This window comes from Vidua chalybeata, chromosome 4, assembly GCF_026979565.1.
Source record: "Vidua chalybeata isolate OUT-0048 chromosome 4, bVidCha1 merged haplotype, whole genome shotgun sequence".
Taxonomy (NCBI): domain Eukaryota; kingdom Metazoa; phylum Chordata; class Aves; order Passeriformes; family Viduidae; genus Vidua; species Vidua chalybeata.
Window position 1 is genome coordinate 15,530,068 of NC_071533.1, and position 21,994 is coordinate 15,552,061.

General features: G+C 38.4%; 1 protein-coding gene and 1 long non-coding RNA gene across 7 annotated transcripts in view; one reads left to right on the plus strand and one right to left on the minus strand.

Annotated features, from left to right (window-relative positions):
- The first annotated feature begins 34 nt into the window (after window positions 1-34).
- LOC128786788 (uncharacterized) lies at window positions 35-8,933 on the plus strand. 3 transcript variants are annotated; one of them, XR_008430476.1, is made up of 7 exons: window positions 35-360; window positions 691-2,371; window positions 4,953-5,068; window positions 5,726-5,845; window positions 6,239-6,318; window positions 7,244-7,392; window positions 8,568-8,933. It is a non-coding gene; the product is annotated as an uncharacterized LOC128786788 (long non-coding RNA). The 3 variants fall into 3 exon arrangements; XR_008430477.1 differs by lacking the exon at window positions 7,244-7,392; XR_008430478.1 differs by lacking the exon at window positions 5,726-5,845.
- The window catches only part of USP53 (ubiquitin specific peptidase 53), a 28,807-nt gene continuing 9,513 nt past the window's right edge, over window positions 2,701-21,994 (minus strand). For 3 of the 4 annotated variants that reach the window (XM_053940404.1, XM_053940406.1, XM_053940405.1), the window contains 13 exons: window positions 20,148-20,282; window positions 18,976-19,089; window positions 18,813-18,895; window positions 18,395-18,500; window positions 17,824-17,970; window positions 17,137-17,286; window positions 16,495-16,666; window positions 15,728-15,877; window positions 14,975-15,118; window positions 13,861-14,587; window positions 11,860-11,933; window positions 7,067-7,178; window positions 2,701-6,294 (listed from right to left, as the gene is read on the minus strand). In XM_053940404.1, coding sequence (XP_053796379.1) covers window positions 5,292-6,294; window positions 7,067-7,178; window positions 11,860-11,933; window positions 13,861-14,587; window positions 14,975-15,118; window positions 15,728-15,877; window positions 16,495-16,666; window positions 17,137-17,286; window positions 17,824-17,970; window positions 18,395-18,500; window positions 18,813-18,895; window positions 18,976-19,089; window positions 20,148-20,282 — 3,117 coding nt within the window. In that variant the 3' untranslated portion in view covers window positions 2,701-5,291. The remainder of the gene's footprint in view (window positions 6,295-7,066; window positions 7,179-11,859; window positions 11,934-13,860; window positions 14,588-14,974; window positions 15,119-15,727; window positions 15,878-16,494; window positions 16,667-17,136; window positions 17,287-17,823; window positions 17,971-18,394; window positions 18,501-18,812; window positions 18,896-18,975; window positions 19,090-20,147; window positions 20,283-21,994) is intronic. The other variant, XM_053940407.1, reaches the window with a different exon arrangement.

A 21,994-nucleotide genomic window follows, 5' to 3' on the forward strand; every position in this document is an offset into this window, starting at 1 on the left:
GGCGGAGCTTTCCTTTAGCCGAGAGGGGCGGGGTTGCGGGAGGAGCCGCCGCGCCGTGTCCCGGGGGCGTGGCCCCTGGTACGTGCGCTCCATTCTCATTGGTGCCGCACCCGGAAGATCCGCTGGCCCCTGCGCGGTGGGGCCGCCGCGCTGCATTCCCTTTCCCCGAGGAGATGGCGGTGGCGGCGCGACGGCGGCCGCGGGAGCCAGAACGGCAGGAGCGGGAGCAGGACGATGGTGGGCGGGTGATGTCACGATCCCTATCGGGACAGTCCTACTGGCTGGACTTGTGGCTCTTCATCCTCTTCGACCTGGCGCTTTTCCTGTTTATCTACCTGCTGCCCTGAGGGCGCGGCCCAGGTGAGGAGCGGCGTTCGGGGGCGGTCGGTCTGTCGGTCGGTAAGCCCCGACGGGCTGTGCCCCGTGGAGGAAAGGGTTCACTTCAGGAGCGGGCCCCTGGGAACAGCGTTGGCATTCTCACAGCCCCGCCTCAGAAGGCCTCAGCAGCACAAATGCCTCTCAGGAAACGTGAAACTGATTCCAAACCACCCCCAGCTTTATGTATTTGTTTCCGAGATTTATTACCCGCTCTTTGTTCAGGAGGTGTGATTGATGCTCTTTACATGTCAGTATCTTCTGAAGGACCGTGCAGCGTTACAAACATAACCAGACCTTTTCTGTTCCCTGTAGGGCCGTTGCCACCAAGGGAATTCTCACCTATTTCGCACCTTATGAACACAGGTGGTGGAAGAGGAGGGCCATTTGTGCGGGATAAGCAACTGGGAACAGGACTCCACTTGAGTCTGGATGGAGGAGGCACATTTTTGTACTGTACTGTGATAGATCTCTGTGTCACAAGTGTTACTGTGTTCTGTTCGTGTGTCCTAAACTGTGCCTCACAGGTTACGTACAATAGACTGACTGTGCTTTGTGATTAGTGCCTAAAGGTTTGTTGGGCAGAAATGGAAGTATGCACTGTGTGAATAAAATCCACTGAAAGGACACCCTGCAGAGTGGCTGAGAATAAAACCCAGCTCTTCTGTACACTGAAGTTGTAACTCAGGCATGTTCCCTCAACAGATGAAGCTTGGCCAGCTGTTCTGCTTCTGAAAAGTTAATCCTGATGGGTTGATGCTGGTTGGTTTTCTATAATACCTTTCTCTGTTTTTTCTTTACCTTCAGCAGTTACTGAGCCCTCTCAGGCTCAGTATTTATAGATATAAATATATACATATATAAACTATGTCAGTGTTTAACCCAGCAGCAGTGTCCTGTCCTCACTTACTGATTAAGATAAATCAGGTTCTCATTTCCTTGAAATTTCTCATTTCACAGAAACTGTGAAGGAGGAACTTACAAGATCCCTCCTCCTCACCATCCATAGATGGTGTAAGTAGACAGTGACAGGTAATTAAAAGCTTTCAACATCAATTTCCTCTGTCTCACTAGAGGGAGACTTTCAAACTTGTGTTAAAGGGAGGAGTCTCTTGGAGTCTTTGGAGAAAGAAACAGAAGCTGAGCACATGGAGTGAAGTTTTTGTCAGGGCACATTTGGGGGAAGACAGTTTTCAAGCTATGGATGAAGGGGATTCAGTTATCCTTAGCATTTTTCCCTTGGGAATACTAATTTCAAGAAGTATAATCCATGCTTGGTGGTTGTGTTTGTTTTTTTTTTTTTTTCCAGGAGTACATATAACAAAATAACTGGATTGCAGATATTTGGAAGTGCAGAGTGGTTCAGTGGTGCAGTGTCTTCCCACACAATAACTGAAAATGAGCCAGGATGAGGTTAATAGGATTAATACGATTGTGGATGCAAAAATAGACTGATGCTCTTTCCTTTTATTTTTACTCAATTGGGAGGACAATTTTACAGTTGGCAGCAGTTTGTTTCGTGTGTCAGCCCTGTGCTGTAAGAACAGAGATGCTGTGCCCTGCTGGCATTTATCATTATGATCCTGACTCAAGGTGCACAGGAGCCCTGAACTGTGACTGCATTCTCACAAACACCAGAATGGGGGTTCCAGTTTTTGAATGAGGCCATTAAAGAGACAAGTTCACTACATTCACTACCTTTTTATACCCCCCCTTCTGGCATGATATCACAAGTGAAGTTCCCAGTGAACAATCAGGAAAAGACTGTAATGTTACTCCATTTCTTTTTTGATAAGGAAGACAGGTGAGATTTAAAGGCTTAGAAAGTTGACTTTCAAGCTATCTTCCACTAATTTAGTTTTCTCCTTCAACCAGATCTGACATAAAAGATTCTGCTTATCTCAGAAAACTTGAGAGCTAACAAAGTGCAGGCTGGTGTTGCAGTGGTCTCCAGGTGTTCCATAGGCACATGGAACTCCTAAGTACAGAGATCCAGGTAAAGATAGTAAAGTAGCTCATGTATCTGTCAATCACTTGTCACCAAATCTGTGAGATTATGGTATAAAAATGGCTTTATGCATTTCATAGCTGTTTAAAAAGCTTAATATATTTAATAGCTTTATTAACAAATACTTCATCAGAAGATGAATTCATCATCATACTTCATCAGAAAATGAATTTTGCTGTTCAGAAAAGGTAACCAAACCACCATCTCCACAAAAATTTTGAACCATCAGCAGCAGCATTATTTGTCACTTTAAAAATGTAGTTCCTGAAAAGCCAATTTTTTTTTTTAAACATGAAACACAAAAAGAACAGACGACAAAGACTTTAAATTTTTATCTTGATATTTTGAACAAGTAGAACTTTGCAAGTAAATAATTCTAAAGACTGAAAAATATATTAATTACAAGACTTGTTAATATCTTTACTGTTACAAAAATTGTCTAGGCTCTTATACAAATCTATAGCTGGGGGGGGACATTTATAAAAAAATAAATAGGCACCCTAGGTAAGTTAAAACAAGTTATCACATATTAGTTAGCAAATATTACATACATACATACATAGAGTGCAGAGGCAAATATAAAAATGAAGGTGCCTTGATTAGCTGTCTATTTAATCATGAAATACCTGGTAAACATGGGTCACAGAGGAAGCTGTCTGGTAAGATTGCTCCAAGCTAAGCAAGGAAACTGAAGTACACCTAAGTTACTGCAGCTACTTTAGAGAGGAGTTTACCAGTTGTGCTTACTGGGAGCAGAGTTCATTGGTGTCAGTAAGAGGCATTCATATTGCTCTTGGTACAGAAGTATCAGCGTCGCTATGCATGTTTAAAATAAGTATTCTAACATCATTCACAGTTGTTGCTGTGTCATCCATACATAAAAATACTGTCATTTCAAATACAAGATTTTTTTGTGTTTTGCAAAACATTTTACAAATTATACATTATTTACAAATTCCTATAATCTTGGTTTTTACACAGGTATTAGAGGACAGTTGTATTTAACTGGCTATGTATATTATGTAATGCTAGATGAACTAGAAAAGTTTAATTTACAGGTTCTGAAATCTCTCTTAAAAATATTACAATAGGAATCACCCAAGTTCTTACATTTTTAGTGTTCTTCTGTATTCAATTGATTTTCTTACAAAAGGATCATTGTTTAAGTTGCTGTTTACTAGCAGCCATACAGAAACATGCATAGTATTTCCACTATAAATTCTAGAATTCATTTTTTTTTCCCCCAAGTGTCAACGAATTTTGATCAAGAAGGTAGAAAGGTTAATCTGAGATACCCGGTTTGTTGCATATATATAATATTCCAGTTCTACTGTAAGGTAGATGTTATTTAAAATTTAAAAAACCCTGACCTTGCCACAGAATAACCAAAACTACTGTTTAAATGTTTACCTTGGATAATTGCGCTAAACAATTGCCATAATTTGGTTCAAGCACTAAAACACATGTACATAAGGTTCTAAACATGAAAAAAACTTTTCTGATTTCTTGTTATTTTCATAATAAAAGGCATTGATGTTTAGGTGTAATCAGCAGCACCCCAGGTTAACACTCCAATGTGAATCATGGAAAAATGTTACCTTTTTAGGTTGTGCCAGGCTTTGCTATGCTGCCGCAGCCCACTCAGTAGATGGTTCTGTGCACTGATTTAACTAACCAGATAAAAGCCAAATAAAACTTCTTCCTTGTTATTGAGATAAGTCAGGTTAAGAAAAGCCAAGGTAAATTCCAGAGCTGCCAAAACTGGAGACAGAGTGACAGAGCAGAGAAAGAGGAACCTCTTCTTTCCATGCCCCCCTAGCCACCAGTCTGGTGGCACATTCAGCCTGACCTGCTAATGCAGACCATATCCATGTATAGGACTGATCCAAATGGGAATACATGTTAGTAAAAAAAAAAAAAAAATTGAAAAGAGAAATCAAATGTGTGATTCCCATGAAACTGGAAAAAAAAGGGGAGTTTAATAAATAGCAGCATTGACTTCGCATGCAATTGTAGAATAATTCAGAACTGAACGTAAGTAGGAATTCTAAAATGTTACTAAATTAATCTTTCATAGTTGCGTAACTCTGTATTTAAAATTAGCATCCTACTCTGTTATACTGGTTTGTAACTTAGGAAGTTACATTTAATAAGTAAAAGTATACAGCTTAAAGGATGAACAAATCTGATAAATGTGTTTAAAAACATACACTAACAGAGCAGAGGTATTAATAGAAAAGCATTACTGCAGTTTACTTCAATTCCCTTTGAAAGTCTAATTTAACACTTGCAAACCAAAATGGTTTTTAAAGAAGTATTATCATTAAGGCTTTTCAAATAAAAAACAAATCCTCTGGGTAAACTGGCATTAAAGACACTTGAAGGTTTGTGAAAGTACAGACTCTGAGAGACATAGCTTGAAAAAACCGTGTCACTTACTGCTACCTCTGAGGATAAGTACTGCTCTGTTATGACTTCATGTACTGCATTAGTTGTGGTAGCATGCTTATCCCTTTTGTTAGTCTAAGAACAGTGACCACAGTCTGAAGGAACACTTCTTACACTGCAGCTAACCACATCTTCTTACGGAATTAATAACATCCATCCAAACCTGCTGCCGCAAGGTGTGCACACCCAAGGGACCACATGGAATACAAACTGAAGAAGACAAGCTGAGTAACAGAGGTAAGCATTAAGGCAACTAGAGTAACAAGTCCAAGAACCACAAGTTTAGCACCTCTTTGCCTCCATTTGCATATTTGTTTGAACAGTCACAACTCCTAAACAAGTACAGTCAGCTGGGTACCTGGTTAACACACACACACACAGAGAGAGATGTGAGGTTGTGCCCCTTTACAGACTACATGAAATGCTGAAGTCAGATCCAGGTGTGGGCTTCCTGAAGAACCTATCGACTGCAGTGTATTCCTTCTGCATTTGCCTTGTACCTCTGTTCGGGGGTGGGATGCCTGGGCTCCAGAGTGGCGGGGTATGTGGCATTCAGATCTCCTGTGGCTGCTGGAGAATGCTTCTCCTTGTGGAAGCTTCCGCTCTCTGTGAAATACAGCTTAGGCCTCTGGTGGTACTTCAGCCTGTAGGTGTCAGTCATGCAGCTGTCTACTGAGAAGTAAGTGGTTAGGGACATGCTGTCGTTCCCATACGCGTAGCCAGGGCTAGGTCCCGTGTGACGAGATCCTTTCTTCAACATGTTCTCAGACATGGTCCAGAACTCATTAACTGATAAGCGAGGTGGAGAATCCGGTTTATGAACAAACACTTCGTTCCCTGGAAAGGGCTCTTTAAGCCTTTGTTCAGCTGGGACTGCATTTGCTTCTGATGCAGATTTTGGAGGTGCACCTGTTTGCCTTAATGGACTATTTCGCAACTCTTCCATTGATTTTACATCTGCTACCGAGTTATTCTCTGATCCTGCCAATGTGCTCAGAGCATATTTCTTCGGAGGTAAGGGGGGAGGAATGTTCTGGTACACGGCTTCAGGCACCCAGAGGGGATCCACCCTCCGGAGCGGGTGCCCCATGTGCTCGCCAGGAGAGGCGGGCGGCACCACCGGCCTTTCTGGCAGGCTCTGAGGTGCACAGGGCACCAGCACCACCTTGGGACCCTGAGTGTGATGGGACAGACTTCTTGTGTGATGGGACTGCGGCTGGGCAGGGAGGGTAAAGTCGCTGTGGATGGGCTTCCTGCCACAGACATTGTCTGGGAAGGGGTGTGACACGCTGTCCACACAATACACTGGCACATTCAGCTTCTCAAACCTCTCTGCATGAAGCCACTCGCAAGGTTTCAGCTCGTTTGCCTTGTTTCTGCTGTCTGACTTCACAATCTCTTTGACAGCTGGCTGGAGAGCTGATGATGGGAAAAATTTCCTGTTGGTGTCAGGCATTTCAGCTCTAAAATACAAAACCACACAGGATGTAAGTATCCATAAACACATATGAAAAGGCTCAGATAACAGGGATTTTTTCAAATACAGCGTTGGTAAAACTGCTGAAATATTCAATCTGACGAGAGTTAGGACCTGTTCAATAGGATACAGCCCTTGGAGTTTTACTCCAGAGTTTCTTTCATTTGAAATGTAAATGTGCCCCAAGAAGGTAAGATAAATTCCTTCAACATTCAGGACTAAATCAAATCTGACCTCTGCTGTCTTCTAAACATCCTTGTGACTCTGATACATCCATTTGTCATATACTGGATGCTACTTTAAGTTGATAGATTTGTATTCATATTCTTCATTTTTAGGAGATATACTGAGCACTTAAGAGTTCATATTAGAAACAACAAGATACAGCAGTAGCTTCTAAACACAAATTAACTCTTCCCCCCCTTCCAGACAAACCTTTCAAAGCTTTATGGGGTGACTGCACAAACCACAAATTGGTTAATCACTGCATGTTGCATATAATTCCAAACAGAAAAATGTTAAATCCTTCTGTTTGTGATAAGATGGTTTCAAACCATTTAAGCTATTTGGTGTCATCGTCTGCATCAAAATTAAAGGCAGAGAGAGTTTAGACCCATCAGTTATGCAAAATTCAAAAGGAATTGCCTGTCAAAAATATTGAGTGCCTTGACTTGTCAATGCTTAATATTAATCGTTGTAGTATAACAGAAATCAGTATTTCTTACACAGTTACAGAGAAATATGCCAGTACTGGTTACCTCTTTACTGGAGGACTGGGCACCTTCAAATGTAATTCTGTTGGGAAACCAGCATGAGGATGAGGTCTGTAGATAACTTCAGAGTTGTTCTGGTCTTTCCTCAAATCTGGGGCTAGAAAAGAAAATATTTCAAAGTTAACAAATGAACAATCCAACTCCTTCTTTGTAATTCCTCAGAGATTACACAAACAAACAAAATACAACAGGACAATCTCTTTCAAGATTTGAAATTAATCAGAATAACCATTTTGAAGATAATCTGCATGGAAGGTCAGATCTTAGAATCTGGAGGAAATTTTCTGCATTTTCTTGTTACCAGAAAATAGGTAAATATCACAGTTTTGAAGTCCTGTAGACATACTTTCAAGACCACCTTAATATTTAATCTGGCTAAAAGCATACTTTCAAAGGAAGCTTTTCTTAAAAGGGTGTTTATTCAAACATCCAAAGTAATTTAAGTGACAAAATAAGAAGTATGACTTCTAAAAATTCATTTTGCGTTACAATAATTAAACAGAATGAATACTGCAGAGATTGGGGCTGGTTTAGGTTGTTCTGTTGTTTGTGGGTTTTAACAACTCAAACTCAACTGTAAGGCTCACAGTGACACTGGGCAGACAGAGAGAACTCTCACCCACGTGCCCCAAACACACATTGAGTGCCTGGGCCAGCACTACTACACTCCCACTCCAGAAGCTCCTTTTATTCCCAGGCAAAGAATCATTCCCTGAAAATAATAAGTTCTGAACAAGGCAGCTCCTAGTGAGCAGAAAATAAAGAAAGCATTAAAGTATTTGTGTCAACACCACACAGCATAAAACACTCACTTGGCAAGTGACAAGCAGCAGTCTATTTGTTGAGAGATAGACACTCCAAGTCTTCCTAATGCCATGATTAGCCCACTAATATTAGCCACCTGCTCTGAAGCCACTCAAAGGAATGGCTTCTTATTTTTATCATTATTAATACAATGGCTTATTTTGTCTATGTACAGACTACACTCATAACTGCTACACCTATTTCACTTGTTATTTCTCCAAGTTTAAATATTTAAAATCTTAGAACTTTAGACTCATGAACATATGAACCCCAACAACAGAGCAGAACTAAAGTGAAAACTTTGAGTGTTGCTGTTTGGTGATGCTCGTTTTTGGGGTCAATATCTGCCCTATGTTTAGGTGACGTGAGACTAAAGACATGAAATCTTTGACCAAGAACACATGTAGTAGAGGCTAAAGCAGCACACAGCTCAGGAGACAAAGCCTCCATATGGCTTTCCTCTAGTCTTGAGATGAAAAAAAAAAAAAAAAAGTCACAATAAACAATACCACAACCTTAGAAATAATATTTATGGGAAAATATTCTTACTGAATGAGCCCATGCACGGGACAAATAATTAACCTGAGAGTTCAAAACTGCTTGTGTGCCACGGAGCTGCCTAACAGTGAGATAACGAACACTGAGGTAATATTTCACACACAAACATTTCATTCTGCTGCAGGCTGTGATGATTTTCCCTCCAAGCCCGACTCCCGGAGGAGCCCGCAGGCTCCCGAGGCAATGCCGCAGGCGGCCGGGAGGTGGCAGCAGAGGCCAGCGAGCGGCTCCCTAGGGCACATCAGCCGCGCCAGGTGCTTCGTGCCCGCGGAATTCCAGCGAATATAAAAATAGATGTGTTATTTTCCCTTCTGCTGACAGGACAGCCATGCACGGTTAAAACTAGACGCCGGGTCGATTGGGAATTTTGGCTCTACATTCTCTGCAAACCTGAGTATGGGACACACAAGCCCTGCTCAGCTGGAGCCCGGCATCCTTATCAATGAGTCATTAAGAGCCGAGCAATAAACGAAAGGTTCTGACATATAAACCTGTCTGCTTTTAAGATTTACAGACATCTATTTTCACATATGGATAGCCAATCCAGATTTTCAAGAGATTAACATCCATTCTACAGGTAGAACTAAGCCCACAGGTAGGACCGCCAAGGTCTTCTCTAATATATCTCCATTTACACAGACAGAACATGTGCAAAAATCTACCAAGTCCATCTTCTGTGGGGAAAAAATCCCAAATGAAAATAAATACAAAACCCCTATGAAAATCTCCAACAAAAACTCAACTCTACATTAAATTCAACTTCCTCTTTATGGGTTTTAACTGCATGTTTCCTGGAATTTTTTTAAAGATTCCCTAAGTTGTTAATAAAAAACCCAGCAACGAAGCAGAATACTTATTGTAACAAATATTTGTGGGTGAATTCCTCTCTCTTAGCCCAGACATTTTCTGCATTCCGTTGAAATTACAGGCAAACTTATTGGAAGTTTTGGAAATGTGGAATAACAATCTCTCAGTCAAGGAAGTAAGTATGTTATAACTTGTCCAAAATGGCATATTATTTCTGAAATACAATGAGCTATCTTCTTTTTTAAAAAGTAAAAAAAAAATCCTTCTATTCTATAAACTTTACTTTTGGAGCAACATTCAGTTGCAAAACCCTTCATAGCTATCTTTATTTTATCATTTAAAGACACTCCAGTCAAGCACAAAGCTTTAATTCTCTACTCATTTCTTTAAACTTGACATTAATGTACATTGACTGTACCATAAGGGTAAGAACTGGATTTCCTTAAGAGCAGTTGCATGTTTAAAATTATTACTATAAATGTACAATTTTCCTAGGCATATGAGCTGTCTTTTTCAGAATTGTGGTTGGTTTGTGGGCTTTCTGAAGTGACAAATAAGCAAAGGCAATTGGGATTCTTCTTACACACTAACCAGATCTTCAGAATTATTCTAGATTTCAGTTTGAGCTGTCACATGCTATTGAACTGAACAATGGGAAAACCATTAAAAAACAATGGGAAAACCATCAAAATTAGTAATCTTTCTTTAACTTGCAGAACATGAGTTGGAAATTTTGCCCTCACATTGTTCATGTCTCAAGTTCTTCATACTCAAAAAAAATTTTGCCTACTCAGTTCACCCAATTCAAACTTCATAAACACAAAGTGATTAATATAAATTATATATATAAATCATGGATACTACATCTGCTTACTCAATATTTACATTTTCCTGCCAAATCTGACCACACAATTTAGGGATTGGCTTTGTGGGACCCTTGTTTCAGTACTACAGTTATCCACTGCTTACTGCCCGTGTAAGGAGCAGCCATTTGCTCTCCCAATCACCGTGTGGTCCAGTGTTTCCTTCTTTATAATGTTCTGACAATAAGTTTATTTTTGTTAAGTCAGGGACAGAATGCCTCAAGTGCTGAACAGTAGCCTCATTCAGCTCCAGTACAAAACAAGGAGCTGGTAAAGCACAGTTATACAAACGGTGGGCATAATTAGAAGTTCAACATTATTTCCATAAGAAGTTTTCCACACAAAAAAACCACTCAGACATATTTTTTTTGGAGTTGCCATGAGAGCCTAACAAAGATTTCTTACATTCCATTCCTCTCTCAGAAAGGACTGAGCATTTGTTTTGTAAGGTCCTATTTTCTGGGAGTCTGTCTGGTATTTACCTACCAATCCATGTCTCGGTCATAATATTCAGAGGTGGAAGACAAGGTAATACAACTGATACCTCTAAATTATTGCTATTGTCCTTGCTAAAGGTGTCCTGACACACTTTTTGACAACCCAAAAACTGAGTCCAAATAAATTCTTAACCTCACATAAATGTAAAATTATCAAATTATTCAGATCTCTTTTTGGTCCATTGATCACTTCCATTAGAAGTATTATTTTCCAAAATGGATCTCAATACATGCATTTTTTATAAGAAGCTATTTAACAGTTAGTTACTGAATTAGAATAATTGAATAGGTGGGATCCTATCATCAATTTCTTTATGATATCTTGGAGGACCACATGGAATCACTATACTTTTTTAAAGAAAATGTAGGATGCATGTTGAAAGCTTTAAGTATTCTTAAGTACTCTTTCCAGAGAACAGTTCATTGCTTTAACCCACTCATTTTTCATGCCTAAAGAGTATTTTAAGTATTTTTCACAGGTTTTTTTTCTCTTTTTCCTATCCAACTGTGTTTGATAGGAATGGTATAGTACAGAACTAAAGCAGAATAAATCTCATGCAAATCAGATCTTTGCATTATATGCTACTCATTTTTGGTTGGGTTTTTGTTTGTTTGTTTTGGGTTGTCAAAATAAGCAAACACCAAATTAGTTCTCTTTCTGCACTAAAAAATAAATTAGAATAAGGACAGAAAAGGTAGAAGTGGTATGGCAACACTTCCACCCCCACTTTAAGTCCTTGGAGAAACTATATTATACATTATTTGAAAAGAAGTATGATATCTATAAAAATCAAATGTTTCCTGAGGAAATGGCCTAATATTTATTGCCCCTCTTTGTACAAGCACCCTCCCATTGTTTCAGCAACAACAGATAATGATTTTGGCTGGCCTCAGGATGACCTATAATATTTATATGCCAAGGCATTTATCAACTTTATAAAACTCCAGCAGACATATCAGTATGTAAAAGGAAGTAGACTTCCTTATTACAAGTGTTTCTTCCTGATACTGCTTCATATCTTGGAGGAAAACAAATGGTGCCACAGTCCACACAGACATTTTAAAAAAAAGTCCTGCTTAGTATCCACCAAGAAATCTCCTAGCAAAGCTTTTAGGGAAACCACAAGGAGTGCACCAAATTACTATGTCATCTCTGTTAGGGATTTTTGGGTTTTGTGGCTGGGGGGAAGAGAAACTCTGGTATATCTACAATAGTTTTTGAAAATCTAATTTTTATATGGGTTCTTACCATGGAAGCTTCTGTTCTGCTGGGGTACTGAATGTACCACACTGTCAGCTTTTTTCGTTGGCAAGATCTGTTCACTGTAAAAGAAGCATATATGTGATTACAGCATTAAAACTGTTGAACAGACACCACTGGTCATCTAATCCAATTTATTTGTAGGTATAAATATCTTAAGTAAGTGTAACCTGTTAACCAACATTCCATCTTGTCCATTTTCCTAATTTGATAATTTGCTATTCTTGCTATTAATTTCTTTGGTTTGATAACAAATATTATTCTAAGTTGTGATTCCTACTTGGTATCTCATTCATAGGGATTTTCATTTATTTTTTTTCCCCTCAAACTGGAATAGAACTGGAAGATCACAGCTAGAAATCCAAAAGGAGAGAAAAAAATTATCAGAGGATTTACTAAATCTTGCTGGTTTAAATAAGCAGAAAATATGCATTATTAATCCTGATAGGGAGCTGACAAACACTCTGCCAATTTCTACTTTCTACAAGAGTAAGGCAAGGAAGAAGATACACAGGGGCAAAAGTTCAATTTAAAAAAAAACCCTGTTATTGAAAGGGCAGGAAAACAACAAAAATACTGAAAGAAATATGAAGAATGGAAAACAGTAATCTTTCCACTTTCTAAAAGAACTTTCAAGTAATCAATTTGTATTTTGGGGGGTTTATGAGACAAAGTCTGAAAGGTTAGCAGGGAACTAGTAGGTATTGCCAGCCAGTTGAAATTACCAGTCATATAAAGCACGTCTGGAATCCCAGGAAGTCAGTTGTATTTTGATAAAGTATGTTTCTTTCTTTGACAAATGTTTAAACAACAGCATATGCAGCTTCTTAATAAACAACACTGTTTGAAATTAATCATATTCTCTCTCACAAAATGACACATTTGGGTGCCCCATTGCCTCTTGGGCATGCTTAAAATGAGACAGTTTCAACTGTGCAAAATCACTGTTTAAGGCAACCATCAAACACTGAAAATGCAACCCTGAGTTGGAGTGGTTTTATACATAATTATGTCATTAACCAATAAAAGCCCATCAGGTTTTTGCACAGTGGAATTTTGTAGTTTGGTGGGAGGGAAAGAGTGGGACAAAGGGGAGAAAGGTCAAGGCCCTTTCATATCCTGCTATTTGCCATTCTCTTTTCCTGTGAAATAAGTTGCCATGAAAATATATGTCTGAAAATTTGCTTGGATCTAGCAAATTAGATCAATCAAAAAGACTAGGCTTGGGCTCCCAACTGTGCTCTTCCATTTCACAGATACAAACAAGACTTGAAAGAAGAATGAAAGGATTTTAGAAGGATCTACATTCCACACACAGTTTGAGATACACAATACTGAAAACTGCACGTGGAAGGATTTTAACTTTCTATTTCAAGCATTACATAAATTTAAGTTGGAATGGACCTCTTCAGATCAAGTCCAACCAGTTTTAGTAATTTTACACTTTTCAGCAAAGATTTATTTCAGACAGGTAAATCAATTACCAAGTGTTCAATATGTATCTGAGGTGATCTAGAAAACTGAATTTCTGCACTATGACTGGTAACAGCACCCAAGATTCACCTACTGCCATTCCCATGTCCTTGTCAGGGCCTGAACCAATGTTACAGGTATGATTAAAATGGACACTGTATTATTCCATGGCAGATGGAAAGTTACACACAGTCTAAAAATCTTGAAAGTAAAGAAGTGTAGCAATTACTATAAATGAACACACCCTGCCCCTCAGCAGGGTTTAGCAGTTCTGACTCAATGCCTCAGTAACTGGCTCAGTGCCTTCCAAAGAGAACCAGAATGAAGGTAAATTGAACACTTAATTGCCCACACCCTTATTTCTAGATACACTACAGCTTTCCACATACCTGACTTCAAGCAAGTTTCAAAGCATGTTTTTCTGGGTGGTTTTGGTTTTGAAGAACACACAAACGTTAGAACAGGTTATTTTTCCATAAATACAACCTATGCAAGCTCTAAGAGAACTAACATTACCTGCAGGAAGCACTTTCCTTCACATTCTTCACATCTGCTGTATTGATTCCTTCAATAATAGGGGAGTCTGGATTTGCAGAGCCGTTGCTGATATGGTCACTGCTTTCATACCCAGATTCTGTCCTCTGAATTTGCCAGTTATCACCATGGATTTTTCTCTCTGTAAATCCCTTGCTTTTTTCAGCATTCCCTTTCCCCTCAGAATCTAGTGAACTTCGACTTCCTGTATCCTGTTTTGTCTCATCTTCATATATAGTCATTAAACCCTTCTGCATGTGGTTCTCCTTTGGCCAGGGGTTAAAGCCCCGCTCCTTTTCGTGCTTAGATTTACTGTTCAGGTTTGCTTTGTGCTTTGGGCTGTGCTGCTTTTTTTCAGTCTCACTGAAAATGCTGTCTACATTCAGTGTCTCTCGCATTGGTTTCCAACCTTTACTCCTGCTCCTCATACTTCCTTTGTCCCTGGAGTCTTGGCTGGTGTCTGTGTCGTAGCCAGTGACGCCATTGGTGCGAGTCCTTGTCACTGGTTTCTCCCCAGCAGGAGAGGGCTCTGTTTTGTTTGATCCAAGCACGTGTGCAGAAAGCTTTGCCTGGTGAGGTGCTTGGTTGTCATGCCTGTAGGGCCCCCTTCCCTGGCTGCCGTAGATCCGCTGATCTGCGCAGTGTCTCAGTCCATTTCCAACTGGAGGAGACCCTGATTTAGTACTGGAATGGTCTTCCCCAATCAAGTCTTACAAGAACAAAAAGGAAAAGAGTTCCATTACAGTTCTTGTTAATATTTCATAGAATGATTTGTGTTGGAATGGACTTTAATGATCATAAGAAGTTCCAGCTGCCCTGCCACCGGCAAGAACACCTTCCACCAGACCAGGTTGCTCAGAGCCCCATCCAACCTGGCCTTGAACACTTCCAGGGTGGAAGCAGTCATTTAACTGATATTGTTTAATGATTCTTACAGTATCTCTACAAATCCAGTATGTATTTTAGCATACTGAAAACTGGGAAAGCCTAATCTTATAGTATGGCCTCTTAAAAGGAGAAAAAAATCTGCACAAACAGCATTAATGCAAAAAGCTATTTAATCCATTGATTCTCTGGTTATATTTTTAAAATGTACCTCTTTGTCTCCCAGACTCTTTCCTTGGTCCTCTGTCGGCATCTTTCCGTAAAGATGTGAAATTTTTCATGTCAGCAGCTTTTTGGGCACACTCTCTGGATAAATCCTTCAGCCTGTCCTTTTGCTCACTGTATCCTAACTTGGCTGCAAAAAATACATTTTGTCAAACGTCATTCGTCAAAAGTCATTCATTACCAAAACACACAACCATATTTATGGACAGTAAGATTTAGTTTTTAGTGTTAGGACTACTGAAACTGACTAATTAATTATTTGACACAGATTAAGAACATATTTCTTTCCAACCATAAGATCAAGTCTATTAACATACAGGACTACAAATCATGCTGATATCACAGTATTGTTGGGGAAAAGTAGCCAGTGACCCATACAGCCACACCTCAGCCTCAGGTCAGTAATGTGCCTTTTAATCAGCAACATCATTGGAAAGCTTGAGATTGAGAAATGGAACAAGGCCTCAAGAGCCACTTCAGTTAAAGAATAACAAGGGTAATAAATATTCTGCATTTACAGCTCTCTCTGGAAAAGTTAACATTCTATGGCAGATATTCAGATATTACTTAAACATTGAGAAAATCTTTGAATAATAACCGAGTCAATTTCTGAATTTTTTCCCTTAGAAATAGTTCTAGTCCCAAGGTTAGAACCCACCTGAAATGCTATCAACTGAAATGCTTGACAATAAAACATATCTGGTTTGGTTTTTTGGGGGTGGTAGTAGGGAATACACACCTGGACCTCTACCACCACTTGCTTGAATATGGCTTCTACTGAACGCTGGATTATCTGGCTGAAGTTTTTTATTACTCCTTTGATTAGTGGAATCTCCAATTCCGTTCTCTTTCACATGGTCTGATTTAGCAGCAGAATGCTTTTCAAATCCTATCAAACAGCATATTTATCTTTAGAAATAAAAAGCTTCCTAATTTAAATTTCCACTATAAAAAGTTTTAAAAAGAGAGAAAAGCTTTTTCATTCTGGATTAAAAAACCAGAAGAGAAACATCACCAAAAACCACACTACATTTCAATAGACTAGGCAATAAGGTTCTGAAATATTTTATATACTGCCCTATTTACAGTGGTAGCCTGCAGTGAAACAGGGTCCTCAGTTCTTTGCTCCCTGAAGTAATCTATATTCTGTTGCTACACATGATGTGAAGAATAGTATGTCAAATTAAATTTGCCTTTTATTTAAGTTCGTTTTAAGTTATGCTTAGCATGAAATTAAAAAAGCCAATCTGAGACAGCAGTACAAATTACAGAACCAAAAGATTGGATTCTTTTTGCCATTATCCATTAGTCTCAATTTGTATCCCCTTATTAACAGGTCTAATACTGAGTATATGCTCACACTAATCTCTTTTCTTTTGAGACTCTTTGGATAAAGATTGATAAAAGTATTTCAGAACAAAACAGTCAACCCATTTTTTCTCCTTTACAATGCCCATTTCAGAAATACAGCTGATACTCTTATTAAAAAACCATATATCTAATTACCCAAGTCTTCCCCATTTCCTCCTGCTGCCTTGCATTGAGACCAGTGAATAATCTGCTTTGGTGCATCTTCTGAAGACACAGCTGTGCCATCTGGGTTAGCATAAAATAGCAGCAATGGCTGGAAGTGACACCGAATGCACCTGGACACCACATCTTTCCATTTTGTTCCAATCTAAGAAAAAATCAAAAATCAAAACCCCAAAACGTTATCAACAGTGCTGAAACCAAATATAGAAAGAGTAATTCATTAAGCAAGAAACACCAAATGCCTAATACCAAATGTACATGAAGATACAATATTTTAGCACTGTGGTTTACATAAATTGCAACAAAGAGATAGATCTAGTATTGTAAGGGCTAAAAATCAGAACATCATCCCTATGGATACAGCTGCCAGTATCTTCTTTTTCATTAGAAGAAGTTCAAATTCAACAATAGACAAGTGCACGAACATTCTGAAACATTCAGCATTTGTAAGGCACAACCATAAAGCAGTGAAATAAATTCTAAAGGTCACTTTAAAAAATTACAACACAGAATTTTTGTTAAAATAAAGATGTTTGACTTTCTTCAACACTGGTGTCAAAAGAACGCTCTCCAGAAAACATCCCAAAATTTGGTAGGGGTAAAGCCAATACTTACCTCTTTTACATTAGCATCATCAAACAGCACCCATTTGCAGCTCTTGGTATGAAAGGCAAAGGCACAGTAGTGTCGGCTCGTGTAGCAAATCATTCCCACCAGAAAAAGCTCAGTGTTTTTGGCATTTTCATCTGTAACCCTATAAAACAGCTGTAAAAATGATTACATATTTTAAAACATGTGTAAAACACAGCCTCAGTTTCCTTACCTACTGCTAGCATTTCACCAAGGCAACTGTTATTTAATGTCCTGTTGCATTACACAATTTTTCCTGAGCGTAAATACTGATTTTTGCATTTACTATGTCTATTTTAACTTTTTGGGGGGTTTTTTATGTTTGAAAGAATAAAGCATTAATCCTCTGGAATAATTCTACAAATTTCAAACTGAAAATTATATTCCTAGATTTTCAACTAGGAAGTCTCCTAGATTAATCATTGTACTTAGGGACAAAACACTTCCAACAGGAACTTTTCCTCTCACAGAAACTACATCAAGCAGTACATTATAAAGAACTGTAGAAGTAGACATAAACCTTATATAAATATATAAACTTTATGTAAAGTTAAGTCATGCTTATAAAAAATACATACTAATATCTCTATTTTTTATATATTCACATATACATAAAATAAAAAGTAAAATTAAATTATAGAAAAAGCGAAGAGTAAGTTTTAGGTCAGATACCCCCGGAAGATAAAGTTGTGTTGCCAGATTCCGCATAACCTCTTCTGTCAGATCAGAGTGTTCTGAATCCCAGACTAAACCGATGGTGACAATCTCAGGACAATTCATAAGAACACGACGAATTTTTATTTTTTGACCACAATTACTCTAGAAAAAAGGAAACAAAAGCCATGACAGGAAGGAAAATAAAAGTGTTTAAAAATTGGAAGCTCAAAGGTGAGTCACTACACAAGAATTAGTTCAAAAAAAAAACCTCTGCAATGGCTTTAATACCAAAATTTAGTTATGGTGTTTGTTCCTAACAATTTAAAGATAACGTTCTTCATCATAAAAACACTTCGATGAAGACTACAGCTTAACTTCTATATCCCATCACCACCTTAAAACAGAAATCTCTAGAACTGGAACAATAAAACATAAATGTAAGAGCTTTATTTGCCCTAAGTTGACTTCTCTGAAGCAGCAACACAACACATAAACCTGCTTTTAGAGGAAGACTTATAGCCTGATTTAACATCCCAAAAAGTTCTCCCTTGTATCCCAAAATCATGTAACATTTTTGTTTACTTACAGGACACTTTCTGTAGTCATCGGCAGTATTTGCTGCCTGCAGCAATTCTGCAAACATTTCTGGCTTGAGACGTTCATGCCTCTCAATCATTTTTTCTACTTCATTACTGCAAAAAATAAATTCCATAACTATGGATCTCCCTTCTAAAGAGTAACAGATTTTAATTAACTGTATTGTACAACTAAAAAGAAGACACACACAGTGGTAAAACAGTAGCAATGCAAATTTTTTTGTCAAGACCTCTCTACATCTTGCTTTTGAATTCCAAATGCTATTTTTGAACAGTATCTCAAAAGCATGTTGCAACCAAAAAAATATATACTAATTTTTAACACATAAAAGCCTTTCTCTGGCATGCTTTGCATATTATTACAGGTGTGCATATAGAAAAATGAGTAACAAGAATAAAAGCTCTTACCACAGGGCTGTGGTGGAAATGTAACGCACAAATTCCGTAAAAGGCAATGGATCTGATGATGCTCCACAACTGCGACACACACACTACAAAAATAAAAATATTTTTATTTACTCAGGAAAGGGAAAACAAGGTATTTGTTAAACCAACCAAATGAAGGTCTGACCTGCTCATACAGTGTCATAGCAAACTTCTGGTGAGAAATACAGGATTTCGAAGTGCACATATCTGTTTCACTATTTGGCACCAAGTGGAAATGAATCCTCTCAAGGATATTTTCCTAAAAAGAAATAATAGTATGAATGTAAGCTGAACAGATGAAGTCAGAACACATGAAGAACATTACAATTTAGTACTCCAACTATGCCCCTTGGCTCCAAAATACTATTGCTGCAATGAGTTTGTCCCCTGAATTAGCAAGGCCATTTTTTTCTTTTGCCAAAAAGACCAGAGGTAATGGGAAGAAGTGAATCTATTCAGGTAGATCAGACAGATGATTAGTTCAGGAGTCCAAATGCATTTTGAATAGATGGAGCAGTAATAAGAGGCTCTCTTTCATGACTGCAAGATCTCAAACAGCCTCTCTCAGGAGTTCTGCACTGGATTTTCCCACATACATGAAGAAACATCTAGCAGGTAGGAATTAATTTGTGGATACTCCCAATGGATGTCCAAAGCTGAAAGTAACTGAAGCAGCAATCATATTTCCTGCCCTCAAATCCTTGTCTGAAGGTTAATACTGCAGGTGTTTCAAGGTGAACATTTTCATTGTCTAACACAGGAGCTCTTAGGAAGGTCTCTTTACCAGAGTTCTGTGACACCTGGAGTCACCTTTAAAGGCTGCAGCAGTGGCTCATGTTTTTCAGGAAGACACTTCACTGAAGCAGAAAGTAACTACAGCAAGATCTTCAAGTATTTGTTCACTCTTGGGTAAGACAATGGAAATCTTCTGCAGCAGAATTCAGCAATGAGCTGGCCAGTTGTAAAACACTGTGTTTCAATAGCTGGTGACCCAATACTTCAAGGAACAGACAATCTAGTCAAATCCATAGGTGCTTCTCCTGAGAAGATAACCTTTCTCTCCATCAAAATAGTTTTAGGAGTGATTCAGAGTTCATCATCCTCACCAACCTCTTGCTCTGCCTGGGCTAGAGTTAAGGGAGGAAATTCAAGAGTACTCCATCCCCCTTACCTGACACTTATTCCATGTGTCTGTTGCCCTAAACGGGCATAAAGAAGCTCAGCAGGATTATGTTATTTAAATCTTACCCATAAGCCTGGAGCTACCAAAACCCCTAAACTAACAGAATTCTACACAACTCTCATGAAGACACTTACAAAGCATTCTGCTGCATCATCCATGAATCCCAGCTGGAAACGCTGCTCATCCTTGAAGCTTTCCGCGAGGGCGTGTCTCATGTTGTCCGATGGGAGGGCTTTCTCTCGGCTGTGCTGGAATTGTGAAAAGATGGCCTAGGAAGAAATGCAATGATTACTTAGCTTCATTAACCACTTAGCTAGACACTGTGGTTCTACACAAACACATCATTTCTTGCGTAAACATGTGAAATATTTATATTTATAATGTTTATAGATGCATGTAACTTTCAAAATTACTGTTTTCTCTTCAAGTTACTACATTTGTATTCTGCTGATTCCTCTACAAGAAGTTATGGTACCAAACTAAACACTGAACCAGTAGAACAACAACATACAAATACAAAATTAAAGTGACTGACTTAAGTTTTCAGAGGCAACACAAGCCCTGTTCTGTAATTATATAGCTTTTTTAATTTGGCACCTGGAATAGCAGTTCATCCATATGTATCTCATGTCTACAGATAGTGTGTATTTCTTAGGGCATAATGTAATACCACTCATGAGTCACTAAATAATGTAATATTTACTGCTTAGGAGGGGAGTATATCTTTATTAAAACTATAAACCTCCCATGAATTAGATAGAATGCCAATAATCCTTGCTATGAAATTAGCTCAGTGCTGAACCAATGCACACAACACAAGAGAAAAGGTCAATATCTGCAGTTCTGGAACATGATAATAAATTGCACTTGGTTTTTAACTCATTTCCCAGAAGAGAGAGTTGGCTGCTACTTTTCTTTTTGTCAGTGATATCCATCCAAGTGAGCTCATCATTTAGCAAGTAAAGGAGGTTGATTCTGAAAGAACTGAATGTTAAAAGCTATTAAATGAATTACAGATTTGCAGATATTTAAAGATGTATTCCCCAGTAAAGAATTCTAAGTCAAACTTTAAGGAGAACCGAAGAGACTAAAGACAAAGCAAGTCAGGAGAAGCCATATAAAGCATAAATAAGGATATGCTTTCTTCACATAGGCTTCCTATGGTTAAAATTGGTTGGATAGAAAGCAAAGATAAAACAGAGAAGCAAACTTGCACTGCTAACAAAAGTATTGCTTTAACCATGATGCATTCCAGGGTGTCTCTTAAGTATTTAATCTTCCCTCTCAAAACAAAAAGCAGGGACTACTAACAAAAATTACAGCCACTGTCTCCATGCAAACATTCAAAATAAAGTTTTTAACAGATCTGCTTTGAAAACATTTATTACTCCTCATTTTGCCTGCTAGGTCATTTTTTGTTATGCAACATAGCTTTATATGTCCAGCTTAAAAAAAGCAAGCAGTACAGATGAGGAGGTGTACAGACAGGTATGTTCAGTTTTGCGGCCAGCAGAGTCCAAGTCCCAGAATTTATTGGCAATGCTTTTAGTTCATAGGAGAGGCTGACAGAGATAAAATATCCTTCATTGTTAAACAGGTAAGAAGAGTTGCAATAGCCCAAGAGCATAAAAAGAACCCCAACCCAACCAAAAAAATCCACTCAAGCCACTGTTTATCCTCATCCAGTGTATATATTGCATGGAAATTAACATGTCCAAGATTTTGAACACAGAACAAACAGAATTACTCAACCAGTATCTTAAAGAGCCAAGAAAGCAAAACCAGTAGTGTACAGAAGAGCTGGGGACAGACCCTTCCAAATGAATTAACTACTCTTTTTTGAGGTGAGTACATAGGGCATAGAGTTAAATATCACAAATACATTGTTAAAAAAATAACTTACACCATTCTAACCAACCCCAGAATCTCGCAAAAAATCTTCTTTAAATACAAGAAAATATTTCTCTTACAAATATCTGTC